Consider the following 27700-nt stretch of genomic DNA (forward strand, 5'->3'; position numbering starts at 1 on the left):
GAGATGTAGCTTAACCTAATACACACGCCCCATAATACACTCCTGGAAATTGAAATAAGAACACCGTGAATTCATTGTCCCAGGAAGGGGAAACTTTATTGACACATTCCTGGGGTCAGATACATCACATGATCACACTGACAGAACCACAGGCACATAGACACAGGCAACAGAGCATGCACAATGTCGGCACTAGTACAGTGTATATCCACCTTTCGCAGCAATGCAGGCTGCTATTCTCCCATGGAGACGTTCGTAGAGATGCTGGATGTAGTCCTGTGGAACGGCTTGCCATGCCATTTCCACCTGGCGCCTCAGTTGGACCAGCGTTCGTGCTGGACGTGCAGACCACGTGAGACGACGCTTCATCCAGTCCCAAACATGCTCAATGGGGGACAGATCCGGAGATCTTGCTGGCCAGGGTAGTTGACTTACACCTTCTAGAGCACGTTGGGTGGCACGGGATACATGCGGACGTGCATTGTCCTGTTGGAACAGCAAGTTCCCTTGCCGGTCTAGGATTGGTAGAACGATGGGTTCGATGGCGGTTTGGATGTACCGTGCACTATTCAGTGTCCCCTCGACGATCACCAGTGGTGTACTTTTTAGGTTTACATTAAATTACTTGTCCGACTGTGCACCTTAAGGGCGTAGAATGGTACCTTACAAAACAGAGATGTAGCTTAACCTAATACACACGCCCCATAATACACTCCTGGAAATTGAAATAAGAACACCGTGAATTCATTGTCCCAGGAAGGGGAAACTTTATTGACACATTCCTGGGGTCAGATACATCACATGATCACACTGACAGAACCACAGGCACATAGACACAGGCAACAGAGCATGCACAATGTCGGCACTAGTACAGTGTATATCCACCTTTGGGGTAACGCAGGTCTAGTAGAAGAGGGACAAAATCATCTGTGGATTTTGTATGCATCGTCGTCTTGGTGACGTTTTTGGCTGCCTTTTGTATGTCTCTTGTAAGTTTCTGTATTGCTTCATATCTTCGTATTGGTGGTGATGTCAGCGGTTGGTTGGGTTGAAGCAGTAAGCACCGATCTGTATTGCTCCCAGTTTATTTCTACGGGTTTGTTGCGTGAGTGAGGCGGTGGCACGACCTTTCGGTAGTGTGTGAGCACTAGGTGGTGGTCTGAGAAAAGGTGGTGGCATGCTTCCATGACCATATGTCCATTTAGGCCTTTTGTTAGGACAATGTTCGCGACGTCTAGTCTGTGCTCAGGTAGAAGTGCCTCGGGATGTCAGGTCCTCGCTCGATGAACTGTAATGTGTCTTCGAGAGCCTGAAACATATTACTTTTGGACTGGGTACTCGAGAGTTCCAAAACGGATGTTTCACATTTAGGGCTGCCCCGAGAAACACCATCAGGTGTAGCCCCAATATTATTTGTAGATCGTTTTCTAAAAGTTGGCAATTTGTGGATATGGCTCCGATCAATACCATCCCATAACTGGTATCTATTTTCGCGAGTATTAGTTTGGCGGTTTCTATTGCCGCGTGGATCATCGTGTTCTTCAAAAAGATCGCTGTGACACTGTCACGTTGGTTCCGGCGGTCGGACCTGTAGCAGGTGATATTTCTGAGTCGGAATGCGGACGCGCCACAAACCAGAGATCATCATCACCTGAGTCGGAATCTGTCGGACGGCCGCAGATGTGTCTCCATTCCTCCCGCCGGAGGTTCGAGCCCTCTCTCGGGCATTGGTGTGTGTATGTTGGTCTTAGCATAAGCTAATTTAAGTAGCGTGTAAGTCTAGGAACCGGTGATTTCTGCAGTTTGGTCCTTTAGGAATTCACACACATTCTGAACAGAATTTAATACATACAGACTTTCCTGCTAAGCGCGAGAATCGGCCGTGACGGGAGAGCTACCGCTGCTTAGTGCAAATATACAGAATGATACATTTTTGACACCTAATTTAATGTTTCGAATAGCGGCCAGTTCGTGTAGACAGCTCGACTGTCCCAGATGTAATTGTTACGAAGGGGACTAGATGAGCAAAATAAAGTCGTTGTTTGGTATTACATTACAGACGACTTCCATCAATCAGGACTTCAATTGTTGAAATGAAATATTTCTTCTACATACGTCATTTTATAACAAAACCCGTAGCATAGTCATTATCCTAATTCCTGGATATTTCGTGACCGTACAGCTTTTTTTTTCGGTTGGGGCTCGACTGACCCCAGCCAAAGTACTTTCTTCTATACTAGATTGAATGCCGTTACTTTCTCGTAATGAAATAAAAGTATTCGGTCCTAAACTCGATGAATGTGTACATTCAATGCCTGATGAAGTAGAGATTGAGTTCAGCTTCAACGGTGACGCAGATCTTGATCAAAATTATAGAAGCAAGCATGACAGTGATTCAGTTAGGCGAGTAAGAGGAAAAGGTGTTAGAAGCAACTAGATCAAAAAACAGGAAAACAAAAGTTTACTATTTTAGTTCAAATGGTTAACATGGCTCTGAGCACTATGGAAGTTAACTTTTGAGGTCTTCAGTCTCCTAGAACTTAGAATTACTTAAACCTAACTAACCTAAAGACATCACACACATCCATGCCCGAGGCAGGATGAGAACCTGCGACCGTAGTGGTCACGCGGCTCCAGACTGTAGCGCCTAGAACCGCTCGGCCACCCCAGCTGGCTTACTATTTTAGTTTTAGCACACGAGTGAGCAGTGAATGTTGAAAGGAAGTTTGTAGGAACTGCGTATAAAACTCTTTGTTTTGTTTACTTCTTGACTGAAGAAGTTTACAATTTATATTATTTCATTGCTAAGTATCCTATTTTTATAATCCATTAATAATTTCTGACTCAACAATTTTGTGATGGTAAGAAACATTCCAATTCTTTGTACACAAAATTTTTGTTAGTTAAAGTATTTATTCAAGAAGAAAGTAAAGAAAATTCGGACCCGGAAACACTGGAGCTTAGTTCGTCAGCACACCTGACGATGGCGACATGTCTGATCATCGAATTTTTGTGCCCGGTGGACACTATAAACCGGCAGTACACCCATGAATTGTTCCATCAACAGATACACTGGAGAAACTGAAAAATCACATCATACAGGTATACCTTGTTAGAGTCTTGGTCGATTTGACTCTGACTTACGTTTTTTAGTCATATACGATGAATCTAACTATATCTTTAATAACTCCGTGTATTGAGCAACCAGTCTCAACATTCAGGCACTGAATTTAGACATTGAATTTGGAATTTAATGCCTGAAAGTGAAAGCTGAAAGCGTTATTTTCCACATACCTCGAAAGGGAATGAAGTGTTACTCCTGGGCAGCTGTAACTTTTTAGGTTTACATTAAATTACTTGTCCGACTGTGCACCTTAAGGGCGTAGAATGGTACCTTACAAAACAGAGATGTAGCTTAACCTAATACACACGCCCCATAATACACTCCTGGAAATTGAAATAAGAACACCGTGAATTCATTGTCCCAGGAAGGGGAAACTTTATTGACACATTCCTGGGGTCAGATACATCACATGATCACACTGACAGAACCACAGGCACATAGACACAGGCAACAGAGCATGCACAATGTCGGCACTAGTACAGTGTATATCCACCTTTCGCAGCAATGCAGGCTGCTATTCTCCCATGGAGACGTTCGTAGAGATGCTGGATGTAGTCCTGTGGAACGGCTTGCCATGCCATTTCCACCTGGCGCCTCAGTTGGACCAGCGTTCGTGCTGGACGTGCAGACCACGTGAGACGACGCTTCATCCAGTCCCAAACATGCTCAATGGGGGACAGATCCGGAGATCTTGCTGGCCAGGGTAGTTGACTTACACCTTCTAGAGCACGTTGGGTGGCACGGGATACATGCGGACGTGCATTGTCCTGTTGGAACAGCAAGTTCCCTTGCCGGTCTAGGAATGGTAGAACGATGGGTTCGATGGCGGTTTGGATGTACCGTGCACTATTCAGTGTCCCCTCGACGATCACCAGTGGTGTACGGCCAGTGTAGGAGATCGCTCCCCACACCATGATGCCGGGTGTTGGCCCTGTGTGCCTCGGTCGTATGCAGTCCTGATTGTGGCGCTCACCTGCACGGCGCCAAACACGCATACGACCATCATTGGCACCAAGGCAGAAGCGACTCTCATCGCTGAAGACGACACGTCTCCATTCGTCCCTCCATTCACGCCTGTCGCGACACCACTGGAGGCGGGCTGCACGATGTTGGGGCGTGAGCGGAAGACCGCCCAACGGTGTGCGGGACCGTAGCCCAGCTTCATGGAGACGGTTGCGAATGGTCCTCACCGATACCCCAGGAGCAACAGTGTCCCTAATTTGCTGGGAAGTGGCGGTGCGGTCCCCTACGGCACTGCGTAGGATCCTACGGTCTTGGCGTGCATCCGTGCGTCGCTGCGGTCCGGTCCCAGGTCGACGTGCACGTGCACCTTCCGCCGACCACTGGCGACAACATCGATGTACTGTGGAGACCTCACGCCCCACGTGTTGAGCAATTCGGCGGTACGTCCACCCGGCCTCCCGCATGCCCACTATACGCATTCGCTCAAAGTCCGTCAACTGCACATACGGTTCACGTCCACGCTGTCGCGGCATGCTACCAGTGTTAAAGACTGCGATGGAGCTCCGTATGCCACGGCAAACTGGCTGACACTGACGGCGGCGGTGCACAAATGCTGCGCAGCTAGCGCCATTCGACGGCCAACACCGCGGTTCCTGGTGTGTCCGCTGTGCCGTGCGTGTGATCATTGCTTGTACAGCCCTCTCGCAGTGTCCGGAGCAAGTATGGTGGGTCTGACACACCGGTGTCAATGTGTTCTTTTTTCCATTTCCAGGAGTGTAATAGTCGGTCTGTCTGTGTTTCCAGGCGGTTCGTCGACATCGTGTGCGATGCGGGAAAAGCTGCCTGTGTTCCAAAGTGACACTGTAAATGTAGTTAAGAGCGAAACACGGGGAAAAATATTAGGTAAATTGAAGGGGAAGAGGCATAAAGGAAAGAGAAGGAACTGATTTTGTAAGTTTCGTCGGGAGTTCGTGCGGAACCAGCGGCGACGAATTAAAATGTATACTAGACTGGAACTCCAACCGGAGCTCTCCTGCCTACTACGCAGTTGTGTTAACAACTTTGTTACACAGGCGTTTACTGCAAATGCTCTCCAGCCACCTACCCACAGTTCTTGTCCAATGTGCTTCGTGCTCGCTAATTTTAGATTCCTGCTGGAGATCCAACGTAATTGTGCATCTCACTGAAGCTTGTCGATCCATTGCTCATCGAGGTGAATCGGATATGTGAATGCGTGATGCCTTTTCTTTTCGACGTTCCCGAAAAGACAGACACCACGAACTCGTATAATTCATACACGGAAAAGTGTCTAGACGATTTACGTGCAGTCGCCAGAAGTCAAATTAAGGCTATATTTTGGGGTCGGGAAGGACGCCCTGCCTTCTGCGGAATTGCACCATTTGCATATACCAGATTCTGAATCTGACACACGCTGTTAGTAGGATTTGATTCTCTGCTTTTTCGCGCCAAATAATAACTTTAAAATGTCGTATGCACACCCCAGGAGTTGGACCTGCTGTGCAGCAACATTTTCAAATGTGAGACACTGTAGTCTATTATTTATTTATTTATTTATGCATTTATTTTACCTGGCAAGATTAGGGCCTTCAGGCCCTCTCTTATACCTAACCAGGCATACTCAGATTCAACAAATTTCAGTGTCTACAGAAAATTAGGACATATAACATGTTATACAGTATTAATGTTAAAGAAAAAAATAGAGATTATAAAAGTAATACAATGATAATTATAACAATCAAAAAATAATTATAACAATCAAGAACAATAAAAATAATAATAATAATGATAATAATAGTAATAATAATGACTATGTATATGAAAGTAAACATAATTTTCTTATATGAGTGTCAGTCCTATTGCTAGTTGGGAATTTTCTCGTTATATTCTTGCAGCTTGTGAGTTATTCTCATCAAGCAGAGACATAAGACGATGGAATGGGGTGAAAGAGATATAGAAGAGGTAGATAGGTTAGAGGAAGAGAAATAGAATGGTAAAATTCGAAGCTATGATGGAGAGGAGAAAGAAAAAGATGAGGGGGGGGGGGGGCACAACAATGGTGGCTATACCGTCCCTAATATGTAAGTCTTAAGTTCCCTCTTGAATGTTGAGTGGTTTTGGATAAGACGCAGATCACAGGGGAGCGCGTTCCATAGTCGTATGGCTGAGATGGAGAATGACACGGAGAAAGATTTTGTGTTATGTAAAGGTACAGCCAAGATGCTAGACGTATCCGATCTGGTATTGCGGTTGTGGAATGATGATAGGTGTTTAATGTGAGAAGATAAGTATTGGGGGCACCAGTGGCTAAGAAATCGATGAAGTAAACACATCGTGTGGAGATCGCGTGCCTTATGTGGGCGTATCCAACCTAGCTGGGAGTATGAAGGACTGATATGATCATACAACCGTATGTTGCATACGTATCTAACACAAGCATTCATCACTAGCTCGAGGCATCTCGAATTTTCATTATTTGTGCCATGTTGAACTACATCACAGTAGTAAAGATTAGGCAAGACTAGTGTTTGGACTAATTTTTGTTTAACATGGGTTGGAAATATTTTTCTAAATTTTTGAATTGCATGTAGGGAGGAGAGCGATTTCCGGCAAGCTGTGACTGTTTGTTCTTCCCAGTTTAGGTGTTCATCCAAGATTATTCCAAGGTCTTTTACTGTTTTTTGGTATGGTAGTTGGGTACCATTGAGGAGAATTTGAGGGACTGTTTCGCGAAAATACCGACTGATTAACTTTGGATGAGATATAAGTATGACCTGGGATTTCTTGGGGTTTAGTTTAAGACCTAGGTTCTGTGCCCATCGAGAAACAGCGCAAAGATCTGCGTTCATACTCGCTACTGCGTCAGCAATGTTCTTGGGGCCTGCACTTATGTACAGTTGGATGTCGTCGGCATATAGATGGTAGTTGCAGGAGTGAATCACTGAAGAAATATCATTAATGTACAGCGAGAAGAGTAATGGACCAAGGACGGAGCCTTGGGGAACTCCAGAGCGCACGTTTTTCCATGATGACTTTTCCGACCCACAAATGACTTGTTGACTTCTGTTTTTGAGGTAGCTGTCGAACCAGTGTATTGCGCTGTTTGAGAAATTCAGCTGCTTCATTTTAATTAGTAATATATCAAAGTCAACTGTATCAAAAGCCTTGCTAAAGTCAAGCAGTGTTAGGATGGTAGCTTCACGTCTGTCCATAGCATGTTTAATGTCATCAGTTACTTTGATTAATGCAGTTGCTGTACTATGGTGCTTTCGAAAGCCTGACTGATATTTGTCGTGCATGTTATGAGTTTTGAGGTAATCCGTCAGCTGTTCATGGACGATGTGTTCTAGGGCTTTAGATATTGCAGGAAGTATGCTGCTCGGCCTGTAGTCACCTGGCGACTTAGGGTTGTCAGTCTTGGGTATAGGTTGAATTAAGCTTTGCTTCCACTCAGTAGGATATGTACTACTGACAAGAGACAGGTTGAAGATGTCTGTGATAACTGGAGTAATAGTGTTTACGACGTTCTTAATCATGCCAATGCTCACTCCATCATTTCCTACTGCCTCGGAAGAGATTCTCACAATTGCCTTGTGTACTGTGCCGGTAGTGACATGTTTTAGGAAAAACTTGTCTCTCGAGAGATTGATATCTTGGGGCTGGTAATTTGTCGCTGCGTGGCAGTTTACGGCTGTTGAGAAGAAATCGTTTAATTCTTCTGCAGACGCTTGATAAACAGCGTCAGATCTTCGCTTCCCTATACCGAAACTGCGCAGCTTTTTCCACAGTGCAGCAGGTTTTGATATGCCGCATACGACAGAGCGGGCATGTCTGATTTTGGCATTCCTCACGCTTTGCTTCGTTCTATTTCGGAGTTTCCTATAAGCTTCGTACGCCTCGGGAGTTGGGTTACGCTTGAAGGCCCTATGTGCAGCATCACGTTCATTCATTAACTGGCGTAATGCAGTGGTGAGCCACGGAGCGGGAGGTCTCTTTACCTTGACAGTGCGTTGAGGAGCATGTTTATCATACAGTGCAATAATTTTGCGACATAATTCCCGAATTTTTCCGTCTAAAGTCGGTTCATTGCTTATATCATGCCAAGGGATGTCTGAGCAATCCTTTTGAAGAGCGTCATGGTTAACATTTTTTAGGTTTCTGTAGGTTACCAGGTGAGATTTTTCTTTGGTAGTATGTACTGAGTAATTTAAGAAAATCACGTCATGAGCAGAGAGTCCTGGAGCGGATGTCTGATTGGCGCGAATTATTTTATCTGGTCGTTTTGTTGCTATTATATCTATGAGTGTATGGCTGTGTGGCGTGTGATGAGTTGGGTCCAGCGGTGCTAAACTCATATCATTGGAGTGGAACAGTCTCCTAAGTTTTTCTGCAGAGGGAGATTTTAACTGTAAGTCGATGTTTGTGTCGCCCATAATGATTATGTGTTCATACAGTGTCACGAGAGAGGACAGGGCAGACTGAAAGGAGGACATAGCACCGACGTTTGGAGGTTTATAGATTACTCCAATTAGCAGTTTCTGATTTGATGTATTTATTTCGAAAAACAAGAACTCTGCTTCTCCTTCGCCCTTTGCATCCGATGTGCATAGTATAGTAGGTCTCAGATCAGAGCGAATATAGGCACCCACACCACCTCCGCGTCGTGTTTCACGATCTGCCCTTAGGAGAGAGTAACCAGTGATTCGGATAGCGTCGGAAGAAATGTTTGGTTTCAACCAAGTTTCAGAGACGAGGATAATATGGAACAGCGATTGGCAGAACAGGTCACAGAACTCGTCGAAGTGAGCCGTTAGCGACTGAGCGTTCGCGTGGGCCACAAAGAGCCCGCCGCCGGAACCGGTCCGTCCCATTGTGGCCGCCTGTAGGACCGAGCGCGCTCCGTCTACCTGCTGGCCGGAAGAGGGACAAAAGCTGGATTTCGCGGGGGAAGACATATTTGCAGGTGTGTCCAAGGTCGTGACTGACTCAAGCGTCTGTGGGCTAAAGGTGAAAGACAGGCTGGTGGTATCGGAGAAGGGAGCGAAAAGAAAGATGGAAAGTGGCAGTAGTGGTTACGATAAAGATAATAGTAGTAGTAGTGGTAGTGACGAGGATGAAAATAACAGATATAGAAAGGCGGTTTTAAGGAGATTCCTGTTAATGGAGAATGTTAATTCCCGTTTGACTGACAATATGAATATAAATGAGCACTTATGATAGGCAACTAAAGAAGCAATATTTATGTGAAACAATTGACTGATTTTAAATAGAGTACTTATGGTACATATGGAAATAACAAAGCAATATTTACGTAAAAAAATGAAAAGAAAGAATAAAAATTAACTTATATTAGACAGAGTAAAATATGAGACTGTGTCTCGCGAGATTTCGCTCAGTCTTTCAGTTCGGACATGTTCGTCACCGTTTTCCTCCCTCCTTCCGTCTTGACTACGATCCTGCCATCCTGGGTCCATACATTTTGAAGGCCGAACTGTGTGATCGCAGTGTTCAAAATTTTTTAGTCTTTCGCGCGTCAGATCTTCCCTCAGGGTAACCCCACTCTTGGCGAGTTTTCTTTTCTGAGCAAACACTTCAGCTCTTTTCCGGTATGACACAAATTTAATTATTATGGGCCTGGGTTTCATCGCACCTGGTATCCTGCGCCCAACACGGTGGCTTCTGTCAATATCGGCCACGTCGATCTGCACGCCAAGTTTCTCACGCACGAGGCTAATGGCCAGGTCGTCGGTGTTTTCTCGATCGTTTTCAGCTACCCCGAACAAGCGCAAGCTGTTCCTTCGCTGATACTGCTCAATTGCATCGGTGGCCGCAGACAGTTTAGCTTCTAGGTCGGCGGCTTTTTTCTCTTGTGCGGCCAGGGACTTTTTAAGAGACTGGATTTCGGTGCTGTTGCGCCCGACAGACTCTTGCAGTTTGTCCATGACCGCGGCCGTCACAGAGTCCGTGATGGATTGCACTATTACGTCTAGCGTGTCTTTACTGTGCAGCGCCGCACTCACCTGGGACCGGACGAGCTCCCCGATGTCGGGAAGCGAGGCCTCACCTGCCGCCGGAGACCGGGCGCCCGCGCCGCCTGCGCCCCTGTAGCCTCGCCTGCTGCCGCTTACTCGTGCTCTTCCCATTTTTCACTCACTTATCACTTATCACTTGTGGTAATCAACGGAGAACAACACACCACGGCAAGTAACACTTGTTTAGTCGGATGTACACGTTGTGGACTGCTGCACTTCTCTGTAACACCTTCAATGAGCGGAAAAACTCGCGAGCCAAAGAAACGCGCGTCACTCAGTGGCCGCCATCTTAGTTTTGGACGCCATTCACAGGATTTCAAAACAACAGGGTGCTTTTCGTACAATACAAGCATTTTGTCTAGGTTTGCTTGAATTGTTGAACGTTACGTCTCCGAACAAACCGTAACTTCTAGTTGGTACATGAATAATAAACTATACTGCAACCTTTCTCTCTGAGTACCGACAACTAAGCGAATGACCTATGTTTACTCCACAGACGATGGTGCAAAGGAACACACCAGTGTGTCTGAGACAGTATAACGAGGTATTTTACACGCAGTAACTTGGACTTGGACACTGCAGCGTTACCGGTAACCGCAGTCTGCATTCCTGGCAACAGTTCCTCGCCTAAATACAGACTCAGGAGTTGCGTCGGTCATGGAAGACTCATACAAAAACCATGAACCTCTTAACTGAAATGCAAGAAATTAATTCACTGACGAGTTAGATAAACACCAAATGCTTTGTATCTGTGAACGCATTAGATATATTTGGTTCTGTTATGGTGATGTAGTTTGCTAAATGCAGTTGAACAACGAAAGAGAAAATTAAGGCTATTTCTTAACCTAAGAAAGTACCAGCTTGTGAGCCTGATCTCTGTTCACATACTTTTTCCAAATCACACTTCTTATACCATTCTAAACTTGTTTTTTTTTTTCAATGTTTTGCATTTTGAACTTTTCAAAATGAAAAAAAAAACTGAACCTGGAGTGGTTTCCCAACTTATGGTCCAAATGGCTCTGAGCACTATTGGACTTAACATAAGAGGTCATCAATCCTCTAGAACTTAGAACTACTTAAACCTAACTAACCTAAGGACATCACATACATCCATGCCCGAGGCAGGATTCGAACCTGCCACCGTAGCAGTCACGCGGTTCCATACTGAAGCGCCTAGAATCGCTCCGCCACCGCGGCCGGTTTCCTATCTTAAAAGTCGTGTGTCGGTCTTAACATTGCAAATGGTGTACTTGCGGAAGCGCTATCTAATGAAATGAGTCTGAAATTATATAACTGTATTTGAACAGGCCTTTACCAATATCGTCAGAAAACTTAAAACTTTGCTACGGAAACTGTGCTGTGAAATTCTGTATTGTGCATTGTAGTAAGCAGTGCTGCAATGCACGACCCCACAAGCCAACACCTGGAATTCCGATAAATAAAACTTAACAGAATGAAAAATGCGACATAAAATTACAAATAGAATTTTGAAATAATAAATAACCAAAGCCGTGTTGGTTAGCAGTGCGGTCTCAGGCGCCTTGGCACAGTTCGCGCGGCTCTCCCCGTCGGAGGTTGGAGTCCTCCCTCGGCCATGGGTGTGTGTGTTGTCCTTAGTGTAAGTTAGTTTAAGGTGGATTAAGTAGTATGTAAGCCTAGGGACCGATGACCTCAGCAGTTTGGTCCCATAGAACTTGCCACAAATTTACAAAATAACCAAATGTTGCTGTTAAAATGCCCTATGAATTTACGTTCGCCAGCTAATTGAAGAAAATTCCACACATTAGATAATACACAAGCACATTATGACTAACACTACTGTAAGAAAGACTATCTGACAAAGATATGTAATCTCGGTTGAATTTTATCTAAACTGAACCTGATAACTGTGATGTAAAATATTTCACTATGAATGATTTTATTATGTTCTCACTGTGCTGTAAAATTGACCCTAACAAATTTTCATGGACAACCTGTGGCAACTCCGTACTGCTCCAAATGCTGCAGATAAAAAATAGAGCAGCAGCAATATAGGTAAAAGGAGAGAAAACCTTGTGCAGTGCAGTGCAAGGAGATGCAACTTTTCTAAGTAGATCATGCCATTTAATTCCGCAGAGTGTAGTACATAGACACATATAAACGCAAAAATGAAATTTTTCGTGAGGAAACGGTGTTGGAATTTGAGCTTCCTAAATGTATGAAAAGAATCTCATTAAAAAACTATTGTGAAAACTAAAACTCATATTTTGACAGTCACAGTGATCTCTGCAAAAATTACCACTAGAACATTGTTGTGTGCTGCCCATTGAAAGGAGAAAAATTAATAAACAAATATTAACAAAATGAATGGGCAAGTGTACGGTATCGCTAATTGCTGCATTTCATTGCCGAAAATTCCGTGTTTCGCGGGACATTTTCACTTTGGAGTACTAAGAGGCTACTGCGCAATTCCGCCGCAGCGTAGTTTGTTAAACCAGATACTAAGCGATAAGATCAAGTGCTGTAAGGAACGTAAAAAATAGTGTTGGCTAATGACTACCCCTTCCTTTCCTGTAATGAAAACAAAGTAGCGGCACTTGTCTAACGCATCTCTATACATCTAAATGCTGATTCCATAGATATACCTGATCTCTGCTCATAGACAACAAATATTACTCTTCCGTAAAATTAATTACTGCATTGGTAAAGGGGTGGTAAATCTGTAAGCTCTGAGAGCAAGCCAAGTTGAAACTTTCCCTTTGAACAATTCTACAGGACTGTGCTTAAACTGACACACAATATTTTGTTAGCGCAACGCAATCTGACTTTCAAAATTCCCTACAAAAGAATGGCCCTGACTAACATTAAACTATACCTTTCACAAATCACTTACCTCACAAAAATCTTCGCTGCTCAAGCTACTGCAATACAGCGAGCGCCACTACTGCCAGCTAAATAAAAGATTCAAACTATGGAAGGCACTAACTACTGATAGGGATAGTTAGCAAATGAAAGATATTAATAGAGAACAAACAATGTATTTACCTTGATATCATCATATATAAATATAGCAGTTCATGACAAATTTCAAAACTCCGCCATCTCTCTCCCCACATCCACCACTGCTGGCGGCTCACCTCCAACTGCGCAACGCTACGCGCTGTTCACATCCAGCTGCCGCTGCCCAACACTACAATGGCAGACAACAATGCAAACTAGACACAGACTGCACACAGCACAGCCAGTGATTTTCATACAGAGGTGGCGTTACCAATAAAAAAACCTAAACAGCCTACTTACAAAGTGAAGTGATAACTTTATCTAGTCTCGTCTGAACAAGGAAATTAAGTAACCCAAAACAATGAGGAAAAATGCTGCTGAAGCATTTCATTATTCAACACAGCATAACTACGTGTAAGAAAGCAGTGTAGAAACGACATTACCTCAAATCTTCACTCGTCAAATTAATTTGGACCAAATCATATTTCTAACATTCATTATCCTCTGTATCTTTATCTCTGTGCTCTCTAGTTCTTTCCAGATCGTTCAGTAGAATGATCAACACCCGATTCCCTCGCAAGTTTCTCATAGAATGCTAAAATAACGACAATGCTGCTAGCAACCAAAGATCACATTTCTTGAACTCAGAAACTCTGTGGCGTAACGTATCGACTATTGAAAATTTATGTTTGAAAAAATATCCGGTATCATATGGAGTACGCAACCTCAAATGAAAATAGGGCTTACATCACTTTCCTTGAATACCAAAAATTAACTAGAAACCTTATAATATGTTATGACGTACTCTGTGAACAGAAGAGAAAAGATTGTTACCTTTAAGATATCTCTCACACCACCGACGTTTAACTGGTTGCCACCGCGAGGATCTCTCTTCAAAGCAGTGAATCGGTTGCACGCAGACCGCCCATACCTTACGTCGGGCGTACACAGTTTGTCACAGAGCCGCTATCTCGGTTCTTGGTTCCGTCATGCACGTCGGCGACAGGTTTTCGTCTCGCTTCGTCGTTGTTCCTTGTCGCTTCTGCAAACGGTTGCCTTATCACGTCTTGTTTTGTCTCACTATGTGCTGAGCCCGCTCCAGCCAGGTGCAGCGGCAGCCAAAATCACCACGTGATTTGAGTGAACCCGCACACTACTTGAGCAACTTGTGTTCCCAGGAAACTATTCAGAGCGTTTTTACACTATTGTTTGTCCTGGCCTGGCAGCATCAGAAGATTCTTTGACAAAAATAAAGTTAACACACAAAAATTTACTGCAAGCTTTTCTTTTTAGTAACTTTTTATTTATTTCCTGATTTTACATCCGTTAGTACACAACTGAGAATGATTTATCAAATTCTGTATCATATTATCTTTCTAAATATTAATAGTTTTGACGTTATTAAAACTACCATCTTCGAGCCTCTCATCCCAACAGAGAGACTGAAAAGTGAAGGAAAATTATCTTTATCCTTTTATTCATCTCTTTTTCCATGTAGAACCTACATCAAACTGCTTCGAAGACACCACAATGTGAAATGTCTCTACTTTACCTTATTTCACTGTACATACAGTCATACATTTACGTTAGAATTGTGAAAAGACCAGCAACAAGTCAATCATATTTTATGTGAATTATTTATAGCGTTTCAAAAGCATTTAGAAAATGTTCCATGCTAGGCATGTGTTTCTGAAGTGGGTATATGTTAGACTTCGTGTTCTTTAAAGGTTAAAAGACATTTTGAATTTTTCTCCTCAGTTGTATTTTTGATAAATATTTGCATTACGTGTCGCACAGTTTGTCAATTACGGCCTTGCAGGTCATTTTCAAGCTCAGTAGGTGTCTGTGTGTTGTGCAACACATCAACTGTGCTCGCAAACCGCCTGTGATGCCGAAAAGCCGGCCGGAGTGGCCGAGCGGTTCTAGGCGCTACAGTCTGGAAACGCGCGACCGCTACGGTCGCAGGTTCGAACCCTGCCTCGGGCATGGATGTGTGTGACGTCCTTAGGTTAGTTAAGTTTAAGTAGTTCTAAGTTCTAGGGGACTGATGACCTCAGCAGTTAAGTCCCATAGTGCTCAGAGCCATTTGAACCATTTTTTTTTTATGCCGAAACGGAGAAATCGTGCAAGATGTAGTATACTGCCTATCTGTAAAACAGTAGAGGTGGAAAACTTCAAAATGTGTGAGCAAGCATACGGCATGTGAATGTGGTACCTCACATTAAGAAAGTGATTGTTAAGGGATGATCATCAAATGCTTCAAATGGCTCGAGCACTATGGGACTTAATAACTGAGGTCATCAGTCACCTAGACTTAGAACTACTTAAACCTAACTAACCTAAGGACATCACACACATCCATGCCCGAGGCAGGATTCGAACCTGCGACCGTAGCAGCAGCGCGGTTCCGGACTGAAGCGCCTAGAACCGCTCGGCCACAACGGCCAGCTGGATTATCATCACTTACGACTATATAAATGCGAGTACGGTATATTCGAAACAAGATTACTGTAGTGGTAGGGAACAGGTAGGCAGGTGCTGGCCGGAAATTAAATGTCATTTGGACGGAGAGTTTATTACATTCAGTTTCAAAACACAGTAAAGGAATCATGGAAACTGATAAGTTCATAGCTTTAAACATTTGCATAAAATGATCACGGACTCTACTCTAAACCATTAACCTGAACACTCAAGCTGTTTTGTTTACAAAGATAAACTTTGACAGTCTACTATGAAATAAGTTAAGGAAGTAAATTAAAACAATGTAATGTGGCCAAACACAGAGTGGAGCTTAAGGCCACAGCAGCAATACAAGCTCAAATTCACTTAAAATTTAAACATGTTTCTATAAAGCCAATCTTAATTAACTGTAACGATAGTTACGTAAGTTTTCTAGGTTTCCCAATTTTTGATAAAAGCCTGAACTAGTAACAATACAAAAACGTTCTGTTCATTTGTACCAAATTGAAATATCTACACTTTGCATAAAACTCAGTAATATATCATGGGCGTAACTCATAGTAGTTTATACAGCCCTTAACAAAAGGCTGCTTCCCGAAGCAGAATCTTAATGCTTAAAGACAATATCAAGACACAGGCTTGCAACAAACAGAAAATAGTTAATGACTAAATGTACGTAAATATATGAGGCGACTCTCAAGAGTATAAATAAAGTTAATAACAAAATACTCAATTTATGCGGAAGGTGTCTTATTCAGCCTTTAATAATACCCGGGCCACACTCTGTCAGCGTGGCCAACGTCATGTGAGGTAGTCACTTCCTGTAGTTCAGGATGAACTTGCAAGATTTTCAACAGAGCACGTCAACTACACAACAAATATTTGTAACATAAAGCTGTTACTACAAGCAGCTAACCGCACACAAAAACGCGCAAGGTATATCATTCACAGGTTTAAAACGGAATCTTTAGATATCCGTACTACTGCATTTACAACAATTCAATTTCTACATGAACAAAAAAATAAGTGACCAGCTGCGAGGTCACTGTAAAGTTAAGCACGACTTAGAACGCTGCAGGTTACTTAAGTACGTAGCAAATCGTTCTGAGTCTTCACATAAATAAACACTCTGTAACGAGGACGCAATGCACTGATCTACCAACATAGGACAGTCCCTCAGCGCTTTTTAGTGGATCTGAATACTTTGGAACACTACATTTTTTACTGACTGTAACGATAGCATAAAGGCGACAGACTACCGGAACCAGGAAGTACGACTACCATTCACATGATCAGCGTATCACAATGCTAAGAACGTGACATAGTACTGATCAGATTTCAGCTCTGAACTACACTACTGGCCATTAAAATTGCTACGCCAAGAAGAAATGCAGATGATAGACGGGTATTCATTCGACAGGTATAGTATAGCAGAACTGACATATTACATTTTCACGCAATTTGGGTGCATAGATCCTGAGAAATCAGTACCCAGAACAACCACCTCTGGCCGTAATAACTGCCTTGATACACCTGGGCACTGAGTCAAACAGAGCTTGGATGGCGTTTACAGGTACAGGTGCCCATGCAGCTTCAACACGATAACACAGTTCATCAAGAGTAGGGACTGGCTTATTGCGACGAGCTAGTTGCTCGGCCACCATTGACCAGACATTTTCAATTGGTGAGAGACCTGGAGAATGTGCTGGCCAGGGCAGCAGTTAAACATTTTCTGTATCCAGACCTGCAACCTGCGACCGTGCATTGTCCTGCTGAAATGTAGGGTTTCGCAGGGATCGAATGAAGGGTAGAGCCACGGGTAGTAACACATCTGAAATGCAACGTCCACTGTTCAAAGTGCCGTCAATGCGAACAAGAGGTGACCGAGACGTGTAACCAATGGCACCCCGTACCATCACGCCGGGTGATACGCCAGTATGGCGATAACGAATACACGCTTCCAATGTGCGTTCACCGCGATGTCGCCAAACACGGATGCGACCATCACGATGCTGTAAACAGAACCTTGATTCATCCGAAAAAATGAAGTTTTGCCATTCGTGCACCCATGTTCGTCGTTGAGTACACCATCGCAGGCGCTCCTGTCGGGTGATGCAGCGTCAAAGGTAACCGCAGCCATGGTCTCCGAGCTGATAGTCCATGCTGCTGCAAATGTCGTCGAACTGTTCGTGCAGATGGTTGCTGTCTTGCAAACGTCCCCATCTGTTGACTCAGAGATCGAAACGTGGCTGCACGATCCGTTACAGCCATGCGGATACGATGCCTGTCATCTCGACTGCTAGTGATACGATGCCGTTGGGATCCAGCACGGCGTTCCATATTATCCTCCTGAACCCACCGGTTCGATATTCTGCTAACAGTCATTGGATCTCTACCACCGCGAGCAGCAACGTAGCTATACGATAAACCGCGATCGCGATAGGCTACAATCCGACCTTTATGAAAGTCGCAAACGTGATGGTACGCGTTTCTCCTCCTCACACGAGGCATCACAACAAAGTTTCACCAGGCAACGCCGGTCAACTGCTGTTTGTGTATGAGAAATCGACTGGAAACTTTCCTCATGTCAGCACGTTGTAGGTGTCGCCACCGGCGCCAACCTTGTGTAAGTGCTATGAAAAGCTAATCATTTGATTATCACAGCATCTTCTTCCTGTCAGTCAAATTTCGCGTCTGTAGCACGCCATCGTCGTGGTGTAGCAATTTAAATGGCCAGTAGTGTACATTCCAGAGTGATGCGTGAACCGCACAAATGCAGCTCCCTGCATTAACAGGGTACCACCAAGACACGCCCACCACTCGAACAGTTGTAGACTGCCCCCGCTACCACAACTGATACCCGCAGGCACCGCCCTTTACTTGACACACAAACGGCGAGCCGGCTGTCCCGACACCTGTAGCAAACATGAGACCTCAGCCACCGGAAACACGACGTCGTGCCTCTGGTCTGGTGATTGCCTACAACTCGGCTAATCTCCGGCGTCATCGTGCACGCACGTAAATAGCAGATCTCTCTGTCCCCGATACCCTCTGGAGGCAAAACTAAAAACCACAACTTAACAAACCGTAGAAGGAGCGAGGCATGGCAAGTGCGACAAGGACGAATGGATGCCAAAATTGCTGGCGCACGGCTCGCTTGCTATCTGGCCTCTGTCCACTCATACATCCTTCGTTAATTTCTCGCTCTTACGGCTCAGAAAACAAGCATTTGTAACTTAAATAAAGTTTGCAATGTTGTCTGATGCCACCTTTACTTTAGCAGCCTTAGTAAAATTTTTAGCTGAAAACGAGTGCAGAGTGCTGTAGCGACTTGCAACACGTTTTGTTTTACTTGTTAACATATTCTCTTTTCCTGAATACCCTAGGCCATGTTAAGACAAGTGCTGGTACGTCGAACATCAAGGTTAATTACGGTCCTTGACAAAATCGTCGCCGGCCGGGGTGGCCGAGCGGGTCTAGGCGGTACAGTCTGGAACCGCGCAACCGCTGCGGTCGCAGGTTCGAATCCTGCCTCGGGCATGGATGTGTGTGATGTACTTAGGTTTGTTAGGTTTAAGTAGTTCTAAGTTCTAGGGGACTGATGACCTTAGAAGTTAAGTCCCATAGTGCTCAGAGCCCAGCCACAAAATCGTCAAAAAAGAAAACAATTAAATGTTTGTAACTTAATAACTACGTTCGATGGTAACTCAGTTGAAAAAATCACCCACTCTATCTTTTACAATCACTTACCCAGACAGAGATGGAAATATGACCGTCCTTAAAATATGACAAAAATGTCCAGGTCAACAATGCAAACTACTCATTTGCTACCTTCGTTACAGCACATTGTGTCAACAGTGACGAGATGGCATTGACATTGATGAAATCTCTGTTTTTGCGTCGTTGGTAGATATTAGGCTAGACGTTAAGGTTCTAGTTTATCGATGAGCAGAAATCAGGTATATCTATGGAATCAGCATTTACATGTGTAGAGATGCATTAGACAAGTGCCGCTACTTTGTTATCATGAAAGGAAAGGAAGGGGTAGTCATTAGCCAACACTGTTTTTTACGTTTCTTTAGAGCACTTGATCTTATCGCTTAGTATCTGCTTTAACAAACTATGCTGCGGCGGAATTGTGCAGTGACCTCGTAGTACTCCAAAGTGAAAATGCCCCGCGAAACACGGAATTTTCGACAATTAAGTGCACCAGTTAGCGATACCGTACACTCGCCCATTCATTTTGTTAATATTTGTTTATTAATTTTTCTCTTTTCAATGGGCAGCCCACAACAATGTTTTAGTGGTTTTATCTGGCGCATTCTATGTATAAGTGTGCACTACATTACAGAATAAATGTTACCTGGTAAAAAGGTAACTAAAAATTCAACTAGATGCTAGATACTAGAAGTACTGCCTCGTTTGGGCACTACTTTAAGACAGCCACAGTAGTTTGCTAATTGATGTAATGCGGAGGAAATATCTGAGGCTGTCATTTATAATTCTTACCTGCAAATTAACATTGCTCGAAGCGAGCAATTATTCGACGCATTAACTGGCAGTAAACTCACATGTTAGCGATTTTACACATCGCTTCTCTCATATATATATTATATGACAGTACATTCATGTAAATTAGTCTTTTGGTATGAACGATTTATTGAAATGTGTCAGTCAACTGTGTTAGCTTCAGAGATAGTCTTTTGTATGTCTGCGAGAAGTCTCGCTTAAAAGGCTTTTTAAGCAATCCTCGTTTTGTGTTTACCGTCCAGTGGATAAATTGCAATTCTTTGCTTTGTCCAGTTTTTCAAACACAGAAATTTTTCCAAAGTTCAGAGAGATTTATAAAGCGTCTACTCGTTCACTTTTGATGGTTCACATATTGTCAACCCAGTTGAATACACTAGCGTCATTTTTGACCGCTCCATTATCTTCTGTACACGGTAGCAGTTTTTCCTATTTATGGTACAAGTCACATCGAACTGTGTTACATTGGAATGATTCATCATGCGAAAGATACTTTCGTCCTTAAATTGCACGCGCCAGTGTATGAACGCACTCCAGAGGAAGCTTAACCAGGTGGGGGAAAAGTTGATAATGTTAACAACTAGCGATACAGATGTGATCTGCTTTGGGAACGATCTAGCTAGATCTTTAATCGAACAATAGTGAGCATTGCCTCATTTTTTAAATGTAGTAAAGTGATACTTTTATCGTTCGCAGTTGCTGTGGTTGTATTGCAGTACCCTCGCTGAGAAGGTTGCAGGTCCAATCTCGGGTAGGATCAGCGATTTTTCCGCGTTTCAGTCCCTCCAGTACGGCCCCAGGTACACTGAACCTGCTATCAGGCTGATTATCGGCTGTCTTTTCCCTTGAGTAATAGGCGTCCAGGGCGACGGGCTCGTCCGTCTCCCTCTGCTAGTGCTGGGGTGGACGATACGTGCACCTTACCAGCTATCAGACCAACAGCCACGTCACGCTTTCAGTGCCACAGACTTTCCTCCTTCTTTCTTTCTCTTTCACATCTTTTGTTAACTGCTGAGCATATATCTCTTGTGCTTTATCATATGTGTATACATCGACTCATCTCTCGAGTTTGCTCTCTAATTTTGCTGCAATACCAGTCTCAACTGGGTACACAAATTTACTCATTTAGATGTGACCGGAAAACATCACACGCTGTAGAGTTGGATGTGTTACAGACTTGTGAGTAAGACGCGTGACTTTCTACTACTCTGTGCTCTGACCGACAGCCACAGCCACAGGTCAGAGAGGACATGTCCGCTGAAACATAGCGAACTACTTAGGTTGAAATGTCAGACTCTGATAAGTACTGTTGAGTTGCCTCCTGGTACAAATTCTGACTCGAACCAGCGACGAGAGCATGTGTCCACTTTGCGAATCGAAGCGAAACCGTAATGCAAGTACAGCGTAATCGTGTTCGAAGCGAAATCTGTACAATCAGTAACCCACAGAAAGCCAGCCCTATTGTCATTGTCAAAAAAATAAAGCAAGTCATTCTCAGCTTTGTACAAGTGAACTAACGAAATACCCGCTGCAAGTGGAAATTCATCAACCCCTGGTGAGGGAGAATTTTGAATCCTGCCGTAACGCCTTTTCCTTATGTTCCGACGCCATATTTCTTTCATTTCTTATTGTAGTTCCTACAATCTCCCTCCATATTAAATCTCTAGTCCCACATTTTTCGATCTTACCGCTTAATTTAGTGTCATGCGCTGGGAGTTACATTTGAGAAATACGGATAGTGTTGACCTAAATCTTCCCGAGAAATAAATAAACAGGTACCTCTGGCAACGAGGCTGGGGGCTATCGTACGCCTTACTGGTGAATCCTCCGTGTGCGAGTGCCTGTAAAGCTCAAGTACTGGCGTTAGCATTCCTTCTACAACAAGAAATCTTCAAAATCGTTGCTTTGTTAACTAACCATAGAGTGACACTTGCTTCTCATACTCAACTGCACATTGACTGGAGCAGTTCTCAGTAGTTAAACAATAAACAACACTATACAGAGAGCGTGAACTGCCATGACTGTGTTGTCCGGACCATCTCTCAACACAGACTGCGCTTTTCAGTTAAACTTGTTAGTAGTTCAGGCTTCGAACAGTATTCGTATAACTTCATACTTGTTTGGGGATTGCGTTTACTAAATTCAATTGTTTTCGTTATCAGTGGTGTGCTAATGTTCACATTTCATTGTGGAATGACAAACAAACAGTTTCTGAAGGATCGAAATGTTTAACTATCATACACCTTTGGTAATAACAAATACTTAGTCTCGCCGTTTTGGCACCTAAATCCTTGGTAACTTCCCACCACAGTGTCCTGTCAATCGTACACCTTCAACTGTGACCATCCCCCCTGCCACTACACCTGATTCAACCGAGGATGACCAGCTGACACGGTTCAGCGTGTGGACAAGATATGAGGCCTAGGTGTTAGCGAACCGACCTACTGCGAATCTTTGATGACACTGTATTCCCTGTGTCTGAGGCGCAAAATATTACGAAAACAAAGTATGTTTCATAAAAGCTCATCATGGAGGACAAACCTTACCTGAAATCTAATAACAGATTTACATTATGATGATTCGAAAAATCATCAAGACCAATTGGGCCATCACCAGGTACAGATGATATCTAGATGTTGTAGCAGTCTCAAACTCTGGTCCATCACCGGGTTTGGGTGAAGTCAAGGTGACCCCATCACCAGGTATGGGTGATGCCTAGATATCGTGGGAGCTTGGGGCTCGCATTTGTTACCACATACCCAGTGACGGGATGGCGAACTGCTCTGGAGTACAAGTCGATGCCGTCCTGGCTCCATGTCAAGCATTTTACCAGTGTCTCACTTATGTAGCACGCAGTATTTGGCCATGGGTCTTCAATGTGAATCTGCTGCAAGTTCTCAACGATGTGAAAGCACGTGAGAATGCTCATCATCTCAGCACTATTACAGTTGAGCCACCATTTGTCATCCTGGAGGATGTTGTAAGAACCTAATAGTGGGTGAAGGCCCAAAACGCAGGTGACGACCGCGTACAGTGCCTGCTGGACCCGGTTTCCAGCTAGTGCCAATGGCTGTCTGCACGGATCGACAGCAGGTCTCTTGCATCTGTTCGTCCAGCGTCCGACCGGCCAGGTAGGTTGCTCCCAGGGTCAATGGCAGCTTCTGCCCCAGGAGCTGGCATCACGTAGTACGCCATAGCTTTACAGACAGTCCATTGCACTACAAATATCCAGGTCCCAACAGGGAGGGGTTGGGTCCCGTCAGGTTCTCAACTCAGAAGCCCTGGGGAACGACAGCAGATGGATTTTACGTTCCTACACTTGCCTTAGTGGATAGCACCTTGGGCCATAAGAAATACAGAACGGACACATGCACTGATTGATAGCTATACAATGAATCAAACCATCATACTAGACAAGGGGAAGTGTCATTAAACCTTGGTGGCCCGAGCTAACAAAATCTGCTAGCCAGTGTATTTGCCGGATCAATTAAAACACTTATGGTTGAGCTTCAAGAAAAATGGATATGCTATTAAGGAGATTGACTGAGCACTCACTCCATCAAAGAAGAAAAGAAGCTGGGACTACGGAGCAACAACGACCGCCATCTGGAAAAGTTTTTCTCCCGTTCATTAATTAAATTACGGACCGCTTGGGGCAAGTTTTTGCCAAGTGTGGAATCGAAACAAACTTCAGACCCAATAATAAGATATATTTAATAATGGAAAAAGATGCACAGCAAGCCCTAGCAACTAGTGGGGTATATAAAATTCTGTGCAGTTGGAGACAAGAGTATGCTGAAACCACGAAAAAAAGTGTCAACACCCGCTCAGCCGAACACAAAATGCGTGTTATTGTGATTTTATTTGGGCAGGCAGCGCTGAGTCGGAAGAGGCCGTTTGCAAGTTGTTTCTATCAGATAAGCTGTTAAATCTTCTGCCACTCAGATGAAGGAGCTTTTAATAGGGGATTGGCATTGACAACGGCGACACTCCTATATCTTGAGACAGCGATCTGTATTTTTTGAGTGATTATGACAATCACGTCACTCCTCTTCTTTTATTCTGCTCGACGATAGGGGGTAAGGTGTTACTGTTTACCTCACTGTTTGATGTGTCATGTGGAGACACTGTGATTAGATTCTCCTGCGAGCCGTGTAGCAGAGTGAAGATTAGACTAAGATCAATATATAGCATTTTGATTACGTTCGCGTCCCATGTTTAGCCCGCGATGAGCAGTTAGTATGTCGACATCTTGGGTTGTCGGGTGTTCTGCCGGATATCAGCGTCGTACTTGGACGATATTTCGGTCACGTAGCTCGTAACCTTCATCAGGTGCGACCTGAGACTGCTCCTCGAGTGGACCTGGTCCAGTATTTATGCCTATGGCCTTCCCCCTCCACCAACGGCTGCAGGCGCTTCCTCTGTGGTCCGCGCCTATTCCCTGCGACCTGCTGGAGCGTTGCTGCTCCGTTTTCCGTCCGCTGCGGTTCTATGTGTCCCCTCTGCGGTCCGCGCCCACCAAACCAGTGGACCAGGTCCACTCGAGGAGCAGTCTCAGGTCGCACCTGATGAAGGTTACGAGCTACATGACCGAAATATCGTGCAAGTACGACGCTGATATCCAGCAGAACACACGACAACCCAAGGTGTCATTAGATCGCCGGGAAAGCCTGAAGAGTTACAGTTAGTATGTCGTTATTTCATTCTACAGACTGGTAATATTTCTACATTTTCTTCAATATTGCCGATTCAAAATTTGACTGTATCAAGAGTAGCAGATAGTTCGAATTGTATTAACCTGTGTGAGGGTCCGTCATAGTAATTATCCTTTTGAATTTTCATTTTCATTATGTTTGTCAGACTTATGTCCACATCTCATGCGTTTCTGAAGTAACAGCATATAAACATTTCGTGATTAATGCTAGTTTGGATTTTAACTTATTTCTCCCTAAACAAGTTGTCTATGAGAAGTCACTCTTATGCAGTAGGGTCAATTTTTTAAGTGTGTGATAAATCACGCCACAGAACGACGAAACTGCGCTTGCCGAGTCCTTATGTCTTTCTTTTCAGATGGCGTTGCACTGTCAGTCCGTCTTTGATCAAAGTGATGATAGAATGTACCATTGCGCAATATTTGTACCAGTATCTTTTTCAACGTGATTGTATAACAGATATATATCACTACGATTACTAGACTAGCACACTTGACTGTTAACAGACGCCATACATGCTACGATTTTGTTTTCCACGATTGAATTGAGCATTACTGTGAACCTTCTTGAAGCTTCATGCAGCGATCTGATGCAAATTTTTCAACAGGGAGTACTAATAATAGTTTGCAGAGCTGAAAATTGGCTTTTTCAAGTTCATATATTTAAAAAATTTGTAAGTTATGGTTTATGAGATAATTTTGAGAGTATGGCTTTTTTGCTTTTTGTTGAAGTTTTTCATCAGTTTAACATAGAAAATGAATAACTGATCTGAATGAGACAAGGAGAATCCACTGTGAAGAAGATAGAGGAAGACGTTCGAATCTTTCTGATTCGGAAGATTTTTCAATTGATTTGATTAGTCGAATCAACGATCAGTTAGAATGCATTACAGCTAGTGATCTTGCTACTGATAGTCAGGGTATCAGTAGGACAGAAAAAGTAGTAATGATGTGGTTCAACAGTTGGAAAGTAACAAAAAACATGAAGCAAACGGAGAAGATTCTCAAGCTTGACAGTTTGTTTTCACTACAGAGTAAACAATGGAGTGTTAGTATAGGTAAAGAACTATCATAGTTAATCTACATGTGAATTACTACTAGGCTTCAGTAAGGATCCCAGAGCAACCACCAGAATAATGGAGTGTTGTGACAATCAGTTTTAAAAAATAGGGGAATATCATAGGGGACAAATAAAGATAACTGAAGCTATTAGCAAAAGTAGTAGTGCAGATTTAGCGAAGTATCTATCACAAAAAACAGAAACTAGTACAAAGAAGTTTGATGAGAAATTAAAAGACAAAGTTAAGGTCATTGGATGACACTTGACTGAAAAAGTAAGGACTTTCTAAGGACAGATAAGTAGTCATGAAAAAAGGTATGAGTCCATGAGGGAAAACATCATACAAAGATTTACTGAAATGAATGTGCTTTCAGGGGAAGAGCTTGAAAGAGAGTTCGACAGTAGAATGTCTAGTGCTGAGAATAAGTCTGCCACTATTGAAAAATGCAAAAACAATACCAGTTAGGTTTTAAGGAAGAGGTTAAACATCTGCAAAATAATTTTCAAGATGTAAGAAAGGAAAGTGAGGAAACAAAGTTAGAGGTATCACAAAGAACAGAGATTATGCCAGGTCAACTGGCTGTCATTCAAATAAGAGGATAAGTTCTGGATCTTATCATGTTTACACAAGGATTATAAGAGAATTTGAAGGAATTGAATCTTGCTGAAAAGGAGATGTGAACAAACGAGGAAAATGTAGATCATCAAGGTCATTTATTTCCTCACGTCGGGAAAAATTCAAATCAGTCTTCGTAATATGATCACATTCAGGAATGATGAACTGCAGAAAATAAAATCATTATTGATATTTAAGGTTTGGCAAATGTAAATCAGTAAGAGGAGTGGGGATTAGTGAAAGAACGAAACGTCAGACTATCAGAAACTAAAACTAAGACTGGAAAATGTGTTGGTGAAGAGCTGTAAAGTATTTCAGGTCAAATATCTGATGAAAGTATGAATTCATACAACGTAAGTGTGCCTAATTTTAGGCGTCATTCTGAAAGGAATAGACTACAATATACTAGTGGAAATTCTTATAGAAACGAGGTACATAGTGAAAAAATACCTAGTTTTCATTATAATCACTTTTCAATAATAAAGAAGATTCAAGTGTTTAGAAATTCGCCCAGTGTCATTCATAATCATCTTGGTTGGAACAATTTGATTATTCCCTTTCATCTTCTTGGTTGGAGTAATAAGGTTGAATTAATGTGTGGCTACCTAGAGAGTGAAATCACAGTATAAATCCATACATTAATATGAAGATGTGAATTATTTGTAGATCTTACAAAAAATACTTATCTGCATACTGGTCTGAAACAGCACTGACAGAATTAAATATAGGAACCTGATGATAAAAAATTTTAACAGTTCTGGTTTCAGCAATTCTATTAATCTTTGAACATATGTTGCAGAAGAATTAGTTTTTACATAATCCTATTATTACTGCTTCTGTTGATTCACGTCTGTTTTACGAAATTGCCACGATGCTTACACCACTGTGAATGACGATATACACAATTTTAAGAGTTTATTACAGGAATTGGAATATGACATCAAGGAGCAATATTTTCAGAATAGCTGTATCAATAAATCTGAATTCTCAGATTCAGGGTTTCATCTTGGAAGAAGTTGTGATAACAGGGGACATAATTCACGACATGTCAAATATTGGAATGACAAATGGAGGTGAGGAAATCATGGATACATGATGAATAAGAATGATTAAAGAGGAAGTAGGAACAATTGATGTGGCACATACATCAGCAATCAAGGTAATGGAGGTGGCATTGGAGCCAAGCACCGCAGTGATAAAAATTCTGGTC

At 43.1% G+C, this 27700-nt stretch overlaps 1 protein-coding gene across 1 annotated transcript in view; it reads right to left on the reverse strand.

The window, feature by feature from the left end:
- Window positions 1–23298, reverse strand: part of LOC126481877 (glucose dehydrogenase [FAD, quinone]-like) — a 46319-nt gene extending 23021 nt beyond the window's left edge. The window contains exon 1 of the mRNA XM_050105837.1: window positions 23184–23298. Coding sequence (XP_049961794.1) covers window positions 23184–23298 — 115 coding nt within the window. The remainder of the gene's footprint in view (window positions 1–23183) is intronic.
- Between the last annotated feature and the right edge of the window lie 4402 nt (window positions 23299–27700).

Source organism: Schistocerca serialis, chromosome 5 (genome assembly GCF_023864345.2).
Source record: "Schistocerca serialis cubense isolate TAMUIC-IGC-003099 chromosome 5, iqSchSeri2.2, whole genome shotgun sequence".
Classification (NCBI taxonomy): Eukaryota; Metazoa; Arthropoda; class Insecta; order Orthoptera; family Acrididae; genus Schistocerca; species Schistocerca serialis.